The 14,367-nt window shown below is 46.3% G+C and overlaps 1 protein-coding gene across 1 annotated transcript in view; it reads right to left on the bottom strand.

Moving 5' to 3' along the window:
• The window catches only part of ELAPOR2 (endosome-lysosome associated apoptosis and autophagy regulator family member 2), a 103,683-nt gene extending 98,406 nt beyond the window's left edge, over nt 1-5,277 (bottom strand). Inside the window, exon 1 of the mRNA XM_056341557.1 lies at nt 4,911-5,277. Within this exon, the coding sequence (XP_056197532.1) occupies nt 4,911-5,033 (123 nt within the window). The 5' untranslated portion in view covers nt 5,034-5,277. The remainder of the gene's footprint in view (nt 1-4,910) is intronic.
• Between the last annotated feature and the right edge of the window lie 9,090 nt (nt 5,278-14,367).

The raw sequence follows: 14,367 nt of genomic DNA on the forward strand, positions 1-14,367 counted from the left end.
TTTACACCAGCATCTCTGTTCCTTCTCAGGCTTCAAATTCTGACACCTCACCAGTTTGTCCTGTGCTTCCCCCCACCTTCTGTCTTGGTCTGCCTACGTGCTGAGGGACCTGTGTCCCCACGTTTCTCTTCTCACCTTTTGTGCACCTGTTTCCACTCCATCGACTTTATCATCAGCAGTTTTATAGCATGGTTTTTGCTCCTCTTTCCTCAACTTTACGACCCTCCATTGCCACAGCAAATGGAAGCTGTACATTTCTCTTTTTGCCTCAAAGACACAAGTCTGCATAGCAAAAGGTGATAAAAATAATATGATCTGTCTAGGAATCTTTCCACAGCCTATTCTGCTTACTATGAACTGTTCATAAATTAAGAGTTTAAGACCTTGCAGGGTGTTTAGAAATCAGGGGATACAACACTAGATCACCCCAGCAGCTGGTATAGATAGCTTCTGCCTTGTTGCCAAACTAGCCAGTGCTTCAGAGAAAGGGATGAGGGTACTAATAAGGGACAGCAAGAAAACAGACTTAGAAGAATTCCTTCCTACATGTTTAGCAATGAGCTAATCCCGTCAGAGATTTTAAGGCCAAGAGAGACTAAATGAATCCCAGAGATCAAGAAGTCCCAGAGGCTGTTTACAGTTACATGAAAATAAAAAAAAGTATCACCTTTTAACAGCACTAACATTTAGACTTTCAAGTGCACAGAAAGCCTTTTTATGTCTACCTTATCCTAAAGGTTTGCATCTCATTACTTTTTCTACCCTATGCATTAATGGATGTTCTTCTTTCTCTTCCTCCGTCAAGTTATTCCCTTCTTACTTAGACAGCTCCAGCCTCTGCTGTGATCGCTGTATGCTTATTGAGCAGTTACAGAACAAACACAACATTCACGGTTCCTGAGTACTAGCGATAAGGCGCAAAAATACTGTTACAGGTTTTGGTTGGGTTTTTTTTTTCAGTCATCCATCCAACTTATTTCACCATGAGCACAGGGGCTGTCTACAGAGCCATCTACAATAGCCCCAACCCTTTTCCCAAGCAGGTACAGTTCACTTAACAACATAAGGGTGTTTCTGATACTCAGATTCCTTCCAGCAGCCATCCCTGTTATTCCTACCATCTATACTTGGTGACAGGCATACTGACTTACACGCTGTGCTTCCAAGCCTGACACGTATGTCCTCTCCATCCTTTACATGGAAAGAGAGAACTTCACCTTGCTTCCCAGGCTGCTTAGTTTAGTACCTAGTACCTTGATTTAATTAACTAATATTCTTAAAATACTTCAAACTTAACTTAGGCACACCCCATTTTTTAACCTTTTCTCATCATGCAAATTGGCATTATTACAACATACTTAATCCACTGCACTTGACCTAGTTTCAAGTTCATGTTTCCCCTCCCTCCTTAAGACTTCCTTGGCCTTGTCTTGCATGTGATTTTACAAAAGATTTTTTAATTGTCCAAATAAATCTCTCCTATCACTTTTATCTTCCCCAGAAGTATTCCAGCAGACTAGTACAAAAATACTTTCCCTTACAGAAGGCGTTTAGCATTACCCTCTCCATTCACTTAGTAACTTTACAATTCTGTGTTGGGTTTACCTGCCTACTGAAGTGGCCGGTAAACCATCCAATGCAGCAGAATCACATTTATTATCTGTATCAAAAATGTATGTGTTTGCTGTCAGTCTGCATGGTAACTGGGAGTCAAACAGGGTATACGAAAGAAAACATTTTTGCCATCAGCTCGGATGTTCTGTATCTCTCTTCTAAACAATTTGGCTGAATGCGAAGCAAGACAAGAGTTACTTGCTGATATTTTTAATTTTTTTTCTAATGGTTGAAAGAACAATAGAGGGAAAGGAATGATGAAATTAAGAAAAGATCCATTTAGGCTGAGTATCAGTTAAAACGTCCCAAAAGCAAAATCTGTTCAGATTTGGGGGAAGCCAAAGAAGACTCTTTCATTTGGGAAGTTTAGAAAAATCACACTGAACACTGGAAAATAAGATGTAACAAAGATGCTCCCTGGGGACAGGGGGATGGGCATGAATATCTCATCATTTCCAACAAAATAGCTTAATGTGTATTTAATGCCAGTGAAAAACATGGGTGTCATCAACCCTGCTCAAAGCCATAATTTATGAAATACGTGAACCATTTGCATTAGCGGCTCATTCATCACTGGCATAAGCAGAAAGCATTCACCAAACAGTTATTCTTCTACTGCTGTCCTAATTTCAGTTACCAAGTCACCAGAAGCCCAGGTTACAGCAGTGGGTCCCCCCAGCTTCTGCACCCCAGGGGGACCCCGGCCATCAAGGCCAAGCCTGCCTCTGTCTCTTGGAGCTGCACCTAACTCACCTTCTGGCATCGGAGAGCTCAGGGAGAGCTCGTGATGTGAACGGTCCTCACAGCCCAGACTGAACGTTGTTACACCAGAAGCTATGGCTGTGTCAATTTATTCAAAAAACTCATGGGAACATTCATTCAAGCTGCTTGTATGTCTGGTTTGCAGCACAAACACACCTCTCCTAAATTCAGTGTGCTGACCTGCTACAGTCCCTGATGAAAGGCGGCAATGACAAAAAGGTTTCTGAAGAGTGACATTGCTATACATTATTACTTTTACTATCTATGTAACCAGAGCACCACGGAGCCTCGGGCATAGCCAGAGATCCCACTGCTCCCAACACTGTACCAGCCCAGAAATCTCACAAACTGGCAGATACCTGTACTTCTTGTAACAGTGAGGAAACAGAAAAACAAGCTGTTGGGGAGGGGATGTATGTGCAGCTACAGGAAAGATCCCCTATAGATTCAAAATTAACTACCTGCCAGTGCATGAAACCTTGCGCTTCTCAAGCTTTTTCGGTATAAAACAAGACCTTTACCAAGTCTTCAAAGGACGGCAATACTCTCTAACAGGCTGTGCTTTCTCACTGTGCAACTTCATCCTTGCCTGAGCCTGCCCAAACCAGAGTCAATCACAACAAGAGCTATTGTGATTTTAATAGCAATACACCCAGATCACCTGGATTAGGCTGAATTAGAGCACATGGCAATGTTTTGAGACCGACGGGTAATAGCTAGATATTAGCCATGTTTTACATGAACTGTTACATTTTGTCCTTCCCTTCTGTAAATCAGCTGATCTGCTGCCCTGTTTTTTTGCAGGGTTTTGTTTTTTCATTCCCCCTCCATCCAGACGTGTTTGTAATTATGTTCTCTGGGACATACTGTTGCATGGCAGCACATGCACACACCCCAGCACGAGTAACGTACAGCTTTTTAACCATGTGAGTGATGGATGTCTCTGTCTCAAAGAGTATTCAAGTGAAACTGAAGTAAAACAACACTCTGTTCTTCTGAAAAGAAAGCAAAAGCACTCAGGTCCAGATCCAAAGGGGCGCAGAAGTGAGGCTCAGGGGGGAATTTGCACACCTAAAGCCCAATACAGAATGCTCAAAATATCAGCTCTACTCCTTTAGTAGCTCAGCTGAGATTCAGCTGTCACGTTTAACCATCTGCAGAGGTTCATTTTTTTAAGCCAATACTTTAGGATGAGATCAGCTCTAGAAGGGCCTGTTTCCCTTCACTAGCTGGAAAGGGAGACAGGTAATGTAAAGCAGGTGGCTACATAAATCCCCCTTTCTGAGGATGCCTAACGTTTAGGAGAAACATGCCACTGATCTGGGTATCCCACATGCCCTCCTACTGCAAGATTTGCCAGCCCAGACCAGCACTGAGCAATTTCACCGATGCTCTGCTACTTGCAAGACAAAAAATATATTCAATAGGCGAGGGGGGAATAGCCTTTGGGGTTGGGGACACCCCGTTTCACTGGAGAAGACACAGGCTTCTGCACCTCTGGACGGGGAGGTCCACACTGCAATAGCTCCCAAGCATGGATCAGGACCCTTCACCTGCTGAGTTCTCCAAGCTGGCTGCAGCCGCCCACTCCCAGTCCAGTCTGAGAATATACAAATTATTTCTTGCTAAACCGTGCAACTGCAGTAGGAGAGGTTCCTGAAGCATCCTCAGAGGGGTAAGAGAAAGGGGACTGATCACTGCCAACCCACTTAAAGGTTTCTGCTTGCTAGAGCCTTGCCCCTCTTTGGGAAGGTGGTGCCTAGCCTCTTCACCCCTACGCCTAGATTTAAAACACAGGAAAGACCCACTTGCGCTTTAAAAGTAGCAGTGAGGAGGATTTCCCTGCACATAGGAGTGAGGATGGAAACCCTGCAGCAGAGCTTCAGCCTTGGTCCCCTCCCTCCATCAGGGCTCCTTCTAGGCCACCCGGAGATGGACCAGAGCATCCCTGTCCGGCAGCCTGGGCTCCTGCATCCTGCACCACCGTGCAGAGCAGTCCTCACTCCGCCGACACCCGGTCCCTCCCGTTACGGGTTTTTACAGCAGGAGACAGGCAGAAAGTTTCTCTCCCTATGTCACGCACAGGGCTCAGCCCAGGACACCCCGGGCTGACACGGGAGGGTCGGGACACCTTCAAACCCTTCCTCACTCTCCCCCCTTTTGCACTGATTCAACACACTATTTAGAAAAGCAGCGAGGCCAGCCGAGTCCCCCGCGTTTGGAGGGGGGCTCTGCTACTTCCACGCATCGGAGGGAGCAGTGACAACGGGGGGGGTGTGTGTGTCCTTCGCGGCCCACGGCTCCACGCGTGATGCTGGGGGGGCTCGGCCGCCCCGCAGAGTGCCCGGCATCACCACAGCAGGGGGTCCTTCTCCGTGGGTCTGACCTCTCTATCGTCCCGCAAACAGCCCGGGGAGGGGCAACGCAACCAGCACCTGGGGTGCCACCCTCCACTCGAGCCTGGTGCATCCTTCCCCACCCCCCACCCCCGCCATTAGGGATAGGGAAAAACCCCGGGAGGAGGAAAATCTCACCTCTTCGCAGGGCGGCAGCTGCAGGGCGGCCGCCTGCCAGCCCAGCAGCCAGCAGCACACCCAGGCGCTGCCCGGGTACCCCCGCTCCGCTCCGGCCCGCCGCATCATCATCCTCCTCATCATCCTCTGCCCCCGCCGCGGAGCGCCCACGCACCCCTTCCGCGCCGCCCCCGGAGGGGAGCGGGGGGGGGGGCAGGATCACCGCCCCCTGCTCCTGCCGGAGACCTCCCTGCCCCAGCCGGCGGGTCGGGCTGCCCCTGGCCCTGAGCCCCTCCTGCCGCCGGGCATAACCCCGCGGGCTGGCACGGACGGCAGCGGCCCCGCCGGCCGCCCGCTCCCGGCAGCCGGCACCTCCAAAGCCGGGAGGAGGGGCTGGGAGGAGGAGGAGGAGGGGGAGGAGGAGGAGGTGGAGGAGGAAGGCAGGCAGCGCAGGCGCATGCTGCCGAGGTTCGCTCAGCCCCGGCGTGGCAAACGGGAGAGCGGCTGCACCCTCCGGTTGTATCTCCCCAGCCCCGAAGGCTGCGGGGTGGGAGCGGCACTGGGCGGGCGAACCCCCCTGCCCTGCCCTCCTGCGGGGTGCTGGCCTGCAGCACCTCGGCCCCGCACGGCTGCTGGCGATGCGGGGTGCTGGCACCCACCGCCCCGCTCTGCCGCTGCTAAGGTCGCCCGTGATCCCCGCTAAGGTGGGATCCCACCGGGTGGGATGTGCGGTGGACCGCTGCCCTCCCCGCCTGAGGACGACAGCGACCCTCCTCCGTGGGATGGATGGGAGGGCACGGCCTGACCCAAATCATTATTATCCCCAGCATCACGCAGACTGTGCCCTCAGTGGTTGCCTTTCAAGCGGGATTTTGTGCCCCCTGCCCCAGCGATGCCCAGCTACTCAATGCCTAATTAAGTGTTTTTCTGTCTGTCCTCCGCCTCCCTGGCACCTCTACCAAACCTGCTCCCTTTCCTGCTCCCCCCTGCCTCTTCCCTCCTTTCTCACCTAACCAGCAAAACCCAGCGCAGACACAGGGCTCCTCCTCGGTAGCACGGTATGTGCCTGTCCTTATGGAGCCACCTTTTTGAACGCCAATACATTGCCCTTTTTTTTACCACTTCTAGTTTGTTGGGTGAGTTGTTGTTTTTTTTTTCTTCCTTGCAATTTTTCTGCAACTCCTGGCCACCATGATCCAGGCTTGACTCAGCCTTTATTCACCTTTTGAAAGGAGATGAGGAATGTAATGGTAGAGTCAGATCTTTGCCTGCATCGTGTAACCCCTCTTGCCACCCCTGGCTGGTGTCATCGCTGTGACTGTATGCTAAAACAAAAATGGTTTAATTTGCTCATTTTATGTCATTCGAGGACCTTGCTGGAGCAGTCGAGAAGGGAGCTCTGTGACGACACTCTGCTAACAGAGACAAGCTTGAAATTTCCCTTTGTTCTCATACTGAGCCTTGCCCTGCTTTCAGCTCTCGCTGGAGGAAAGAAAATGGGTTACGGGTTCTTCCACCGACAGTCCCCATCACTCACCATGGTGCCAAATGAAGCAGCTTGTGCAAACTGTTACATGAAAAAGTCAAATTATCTTTCCAGAAAAAGTGGAGAACAAAATAGAAATTGTGATGCTGCTTTATGTTCTGTGCTCCTGGACCAGTTAGATCACACAGTTGGTCCCAAGGATTTGTTGCTTGGCTTAACTGTGGGGTAAATTTCAATGTTCAAGGAACGCCGATTGCAGCTGGAGCAGCGGTTCCCTTTACATTTGCTAAAATAAAACACACAAAGCTGCTGACACTCCTAGACGTGCGGCAAGGAACTTAGCCTGAAAATACATGGGAGAAAATCACAGTGGTTGGATTCAGCATGTCTTTTCATACAAGGAAAATGGGTACAAGGCCAACTTCCAGAAAAGTGCACTTCTTTCTTTTACTGCAGTTGTTGGCCTTGAATAAAACTTCAGGGTGGGAAGAAGAAGCCCCCCTGGCAGAGGCTGCTTGCAGAACTGCCTTCTGCAGCATGAGGGTCACTGCCCTTATGTACTGCTCATTTCCAGGTATGCTCAAGAAGGCAACAGGGCCACTAACACAATGGCAAGAGTCAGTTCAAGTGAGAAGACCTCCCATATGGCATAGGGATGGGTGAGGAAAGGGAGTATCAGAGTGTGCTTTGTCAGCTGCTCTGTCACCCTTTTGTTTCACCAAATTACTTAAATTTAAAACTCAGAATGGGAAGAAGTCAATTTACAAATAAAAGGCTAGATACTCATCTTCAGTGCTCGCTGTATGTTACCAAAAATTTATTTACTGTCCTCTGTGGGACTTGCTGTCTTCCTAGCAAAAAACATCACTAAGGTCTGAGATTTTTTTTGTCTTGCTTTATGTTTCCAAAAGACAGAAGGTTCCGAAATTTCTTGAGCTTTAAAAGCATGGCAAAAATTCTGCAGTGCATTGTAAGCATAAGGCCAGCAGGAAAAAGAAAAAAAAAAAAAAAGCATACTATTTTAAAAATTAATCAGCTTAGATAGACATGCACAAATGTGGTAAAGGAAAGCAGCACTGGATCTGAGAAGCATCATGTAACTTTAACACCGGAAAAAAGTAACAACTATATACAAGGCAGCAGAGTTAAAGGATTTTTAAATCTAGGAAAAGCAGAGAGCAGGCACTGAAACTGGGGGTTTTGAGACCTGTATCTGAAATCTTGACCTAATATTTTGAGTTAAGTGAGAAGATGCAAAAGTAATTCAGAAGAATCATCCAATTTGATTTAAAAATAATTGCCCTGCGCTACTACGTCAAAGTACAGAAGAAAAAGAAAGGAAGAAAACTAAGTAGTGAGCAATAATTTGAACTGCAACAAGTGTGAGAGGTGTTTCAAGCTACATCTCCAGATTTGCCTGTGTTTTATCATGCCTCTCCATCAGTCTGGCATAAGTTAAAGATGCTCTTAAAAGTGTACCTTTGTTCTGTTGTTGTAAGCTGAGCCCAGAAAAGCCCAACAGCTTTCAAGCATTTAGGATCCAGGTCTGTAAATGATTCTTCCTGACATCAGTGAGCTGCTTAAAGTTAATCATGGACTTTCATGTTTGCAGAGCTCAAACCATCGGTTTCTCCAGTAGCCATTTAGCCGTGGCAGGGAAGCAGCCCGTATGTCGCTAATGTTAGTGACACCAAGTGAAAGGGAAAATTAAATGGCTGCCAGCTACTGTTTGGATGACAGCAATTAGTAACTACACTTGGGATTAGTCAGGCCTGTGGGCCGACATTGGCTTGCGTGGGAATACATCATAGGGTAAATGAAATTATTAACCCTTTTTATCTCTGCCTGCTTCTGATGAAAACTCCTTAAACACCTTGCCTGCACTCACATTTCACTGCGGCTTTTGGAAAAGGTAACCAATATAAAGCAATTTCCTGGAGTTTCTTCATTGGAACTCATTTTCCAGCATTGGTGACTCTCCAAGTGGTTAAATTATGTGATCCCTCTAGAAGGGTACCTGGTTTTCCCACAGCAGTTATCATGTTTTTTAATTTGCTAACACGTCCACCTGTGGGCTCTACCACAGCACATTATGCTCAGACATCTCCTTTTTCTTACAGACCATATATTTTCCTATATAACCTGGTATTCTGAGCACTCTCCATGAGGGTATACCTTACCTGAGATAAAAATCAGCACTTTTTCAACTTGTGTCATCCTGGTGCTTTGCTAAGTGCGGTTCAAAATAGCCTTAATGTGCTTTTGCTCACACACATGTTCTTACTTTTGGATTCCCAAACTCTTCAGGCTCTTTGGAAATTCAAGATACATCACAATAATAAAAGAATGCTTTATACCTGCACCTCTGGTTCAGCTCTGACTTACTTAGACACCATTTCTACTTTCAAGCCACTCAAGCACCATTGTGAGTCCATTTGAGGACAGTCTGGAGAGCCATGCTGAGAAAGCTGATGTGTCGGGACAGAGGCTAAGCAGTCACCACAAAAAATGGGTAACGTTTGCAGTGGGGTCTCCCTTAAGGTTGCCTGTAGCCCATGGAAGAGCCCAGTGCTGGGGGCCTTAACTTAGGGTGGGGTACTTTGGGAGCACCATTCACCTTCTCCTAAAAAAGTAGTTATAAACATGTAATCAGGAACCTTTCCTGAAGGGTGCCTGGAAGTGTCCAGAGCTAAAAGAGATGGGAGTGCTCATCAGATGTGTTTTAATCACCTATTTTAAGAGGAGCTGAATGCCTTTTCTCTCCATGAACTGTATAGGTAGCTCGGATATGGACACCTACACACGGTTAAATGAAGCCCACCCTAAATAATTTTCTGCTGCCTGGTGTTCTACTTAGATGAGGTTCATGTCCTCCAGATTTAGGCGTGTATGAAGTGGCACACGTCTGACTGGCCCGTGCACTATGCTGCACAGCCCCATTTGCATCCAAAGCAGAGTACAGCACAGTCAAATGGACCTGGGACTGTGGCTGCTGGGCTATGTGATGTGGCTATGCAGGCTTCACCACATCAGCTGTAGCCTCCTGATACAAACTCACACCTGCAGAACCCTGGAAAAAAAAAGGCTTTCTGGCTTCAGAAAAGCCAGGATCAGCTTTTATTGCCTTTTTGTAATTCTCACTCCTATACGTAACACTCAGCATCTATCCCTTTCCCTCTTAATACCCTTGTTCCTGAATGCTGCATTTTCGTCTCTTCTCCCTGGAGACATTTAGAGTACCTGTATTTTGCTTTTCTAGCAAGCTTCATCTTTTGGAACCCATTTAAACCTCTGGGAGCCTTCCAGTTGTGATGTCTTTATTCATCCTTTCTCTCATTGTGACTTTAGTTGAATTTTCCTGTAAATCATGCTCATAGCTTGGCACTAGAAGAGCTTCTTGAATACATACAATTTAATATTAGCTGTGCAAAGGTTAAACATAAAAGACCCGAGGCACTCTTGCACCATTTTAATCTACAGACCTGGAGGAGAGAGGTTAGAGAGGTAAGCTGCCTTGGTTGAGTCTGAATCACAAGAAATTCAGCCATAAAGAAGAATTTATCTGCTTTTGAGTTAGCCACGTGATTAGACAGCTTCTTCTTTGCTTTCTAGACTAAGGGGAGAAAAAAAAAATCAGTTTTAAAATGTATAGACCAGCTGATTATTCCCTCCAGTGCATATAGAATAAAAAGCGGTGATCACTGCATTAAAATCAGTTAGCATGTTTGTTTCGAGTAAGGAGGAACAGCAGTGGTAAATATCTCCAAGATAACTGATGACAGGCAGCAGGATCAGCATCCAAAGCCTTTTACTGTTGCTATTAGAGTTTCTTACCCATTCATCCACAGGCACCTTTTCCCAGCAGACCTATTTATCTGCTATCAGGTAGCAGGAGTGTGTTGAGTAATGATGATTCTCCTGACTTTGCGTGCAAAACCGAGCCTTGTTAGATGACTCTCAGGGACCCATCATGACATGATCATACCCAAAGAGGACATGCTGTCTAGGGGTTTGAGGTGAGCAATATGAAAAGTAACATAGGTTTATTTACAGAGCATTAAGTGCAAACTATTAGAAGGCTAAAATCTATACGCTCTGGCTGTGCTGATTTGGTGTGTGCACAAAGTTACAATGAATGACACAATAAATAGCCCTCTGCACTAAAGAAAGGTTATGTTGGCTAATTCTGTATTCTTGTCTCTCGTGGTGCTGGGCATATTGAGGCTGATCATCTTCCCTGAAGGTTAGTAAGGGCTCTGCAGATGTACATCCTTGGCTCTGGGAAAGAGCAGGAGGCAGAGCAGCCTCTGCACAGTGCTGTATCCCTGCCCAAAGGGTCCTTACATTACCCAACTTCTGCAGCCACCATTTGTCCCTTGCACCATCACCGAAGTGCCAGAGGCCACTAACCCACGGTGTGGCAGAGAGAACTCCCTCTCCCACCCACTCCACCAGAAGCATCTTGCTTCTCTAGAAAAATAAAAATCAAAATGTCACAAAGCTTTCACATAGTTGCACTAGATGACCTTTAAAGGTCACTTTCAACCCAAGCCATTCTATGATTCTATGATAGTGTCCCCTGCAAGGAAAGGGGGCGCATATTTTCTGCTGAACAGCTTGATCTGATGAAGGCTTTTGTGATTAAAAGGCTGCATTTTTGAGGGTCTTCTCAAAGGTCTTTCTGCTTCCCCTGAACCAAGGACAACATCTCCTGACTCTTCAAAATCTTCAAAGAAAGCAATGCCGGGCTCTCCCAGGGAAATTGGTGTGAGCATAATGAGCCAACATTAAAATGCTTTGAAAGTCCCACCTGTTTGATAAACAGGAACTTCTGTGGATATGGCGTGTTTTGTTACCATATTGGTGCTATGGTTGGCAGCAAAATTAATTGAGCTGACACTGCCAGTAGTGGTGACACACACAATGGCAGCAAACAACTGCAACTCACTAACAACAATATTGATTTTCTGCTCCCAGAGGAGCCTTTGTAAACTTTCAAAACCAGTTTTTCCAAATAAAAAGCACCCAACTAAGTGTCAGAGACTGAAACAAAGTCATTTTAGTGGAAGGCAGAGATGTGATTTATCATGTGAGAAGACTGACTCTGATATCACCTACATGGGTGTGAAGTTGCACTGACCCTATGTGAGCATGCTGCTGAAACAGGTCTTTTCAAGGTGACTCCAAGGTGATGCTGTGACCAGGCAGCCTGATCTACCCTGACATGCCGACCTACAAGTCAACGTAAAGTTCCATCTATATCTGTGGGGCTTCAGCTCTAAGGAGGCTATAGCCATGTGTGTTGCACCTGACTCCTCATGCTCCTGCGGGTAAGGATCTACGTACGTTAAATCAGAGCATGTTGGTGTTAGATGGTTTTTCAGCTATTGACAGGGAAAGCTTAAAATGCACATTGCCATTAGAAGCTCTCTCAGCATCTGGGAGGCTTTCGCCTCCATCATTACCACTCCCAAAAGCAAAAAACTACCATCAAATGTGTGCGCTAATGCAAAACCTTCATAACGACCTCTTCTTCTCTCTGTCAGTTACTGCAATTAGATAGCACATCTACCTGCCACATGCATCATCTATTTGAGAAGTTATTTTGTCCTAACACTGCGACAGTCACCGCTCAGGTTTTTCTGTAGTTCAGCTCTGTATGAGTCACAGAGTATTTACCCAGCACATTGGACTCTGTTACGTTTATTTCTGAAAACAATTGCTGCAGCCACTCAGGTGCTGCTAGCAGATGCCTGCATGCTCAAAAATAAAGATTGCATAAACTCTGTCTGTATTGCTGCATTTCCAGCCTTCCTCTCTTGGAACTCCCACACGTTTTAATTCATCAAACCTAGCTCTTCCCTATGGATCTTTAGGGAAAGAAGCAGGTCTGGGGTCAAGACCAGCAGAGGAGCAGGCCCCCAACTTGGGGGCTTTCACCCCCTTTCCAAAAGGGAGGGGCCACTCATCTGGGGGAAGGATGCAATGATCTGGAGGACAGCTGGGCTTTGTGTGGTTTTCCACAGAAGGAGGGAGCAGACACATACATACCACAGCAGCCCAGTCCCCACCTTCAGCAGCTGCCTCAGTCAGCCTTGGTTGCTCCACAAGTAGTGTCAGGGTGAACTGTCTCTTAAGCAGATGCTCTGAGTCCTATAGATTAAAGAGTATTACAGCGTCTTTAAGAGTATAAGCTGTTTCCCTCACAGGGAATATGGCAGTACTTGAGCAGGGAATACACCTTTGGCTGCACGTTTACTTCTCCAGCTCCCTCAGGATGATGTTGTTTTGACATAAAGTCTTAGTTTGATTTGCTCCGCAAAATACCGATTGCTCTGTCAGCACCTTTACATTTGGTAACACACAGCAGCCTTCAAAAGACACAAATGTAAATTTGCAATTTAAGGGGTGAAGTGATTTATTGCACTATAAATAGCCTACCACATTAACATACTAGTGCTCAAGTGGCACTAAGCTAAGAAGAATACTTGTAAATGTAATTTTGTTGCTTTATTAATTGTTCTCTCGTGGATTTGCTTTCCTCTTCACCACTTATCTTGGTGTCTGATTTTTCCCCCTTTAAGCTGCTGATTAACTTATTACCTTACCCAAAAATGCATTTTCCCCAATGTCTTTCCCAATACCCCCTTTCACTACAAACTCACTCGCAAGAAAATATTTCAAACTAAAAGTCTGCGAGGCACACCGGTGCATTTTAAATCCCACTTTCTGAACAGAGATTCAGTTCGTGTGCTAGCCCCACTGGTTACAGAGATGCAGAGCAGCACGGTGAGGACAAGGACCTGCAAGAGAGCTGTCTCTGGTGGGTAAAATGAGTGCTCCAGGAATGACTTTTCCACTTGCATCACTACTACTGACTCATTCCAGGTAAAATACATTCTTTTGCAGGACATCAACCCAAAGTTTACTTACACCTCAGTTAAAGGCTTAAGGTGGGATTTCAATAGACTTGAGAGACGAACAATGCTTTTATGGGTCTTCCTCCCCAGACTGAACTGTGTTTTCTGCTCTCTTAGATAAACCACTTTGTATCTCTTTATTTCAATTTCTTTCTCTGTAGATTAGTGTTTACTCAGCCTTTGAGATGCCTGGATGAGAAGGACTTATGGCAGGACAGGAGGGGTTTGTCTGTCTGTATGGCCCAAAAAGTGCAGTATTGAGCAAGTGAAGTTGGTGTGCAAGTCTCCATGATCCAAGCTTCTACAGGACCACAGATGCTCAAGCTGGAGCACGTGTCTAATTGTCCTTGGGATGTGGATGCTCATTCCAGCCTGGACCTGCCCACAGAAAGATACAGGATGACCCGTAAGGAGCCTGGTCCTGGCACAAACTCCTCAGGGGTCAGCCAGGCCTCCAGGGCCACAAGGAGGACCAAGTATCTCAGGATGGGACAAAAACAGCTAACATCACCACCCCAGACCAAAAAGATGGCAGAGCTGTGCTGCTGTTTTACCTGCATTTTATTACCTGCTGAAAGCTGGAAAGATGTTTTTTTAATGCCTTGCGAGGCTATGTAGTAACTCATCCCTAGGTATTACCAAAAATAGTGAAGGTGAGGGCAAGGTGAATCTTTAGTATCTCTGGCTTTGAAAAATACAAACATTAACGTCATTAGAAACCCACAGACCTGCAAGAGATCAGACCAACTGAATGTGAAATTAACCTTGCAAAGTGAATAGTGTGTTTGAATTAATCTCTAAAAACATGCTTTACCATGGAGGTAAGGTAAAATGTCAGCCTGAAGTTAAAAGCTTCGTCGAAGCAATCTCTGTTTTAAGACTCAAAGTGACCCTTGATATTTATCAAGGTAATGAAAATACTACAAGCCTTTTCAAAAGCTGATGTGAGGTTGTACTCGGCTCACCCATCGTAATGACTAGGTGTTTTTGCTGTAGCTGTACAACTTGCTTCTCCACCGCTTTCCCACATGCAGCAACAAATTCTGCTGACTGATTATTCTTGTTTCCCAGC

Source organism: Falco biarmicus, chromosome 5 (assembly GCF_023638135.1).
Source record: "Falco biarmicus isolate bFalBia1 chromosome 5, bFalBia1.pri, whole genome shotgun sequence".
Classification (NCBI taxonomy): domain Eukaryota; kingdom Metazoa; phylum Chordata; class Aves; order Falconiformes; family Falconidae; genus Falco; species Falco biarmicus.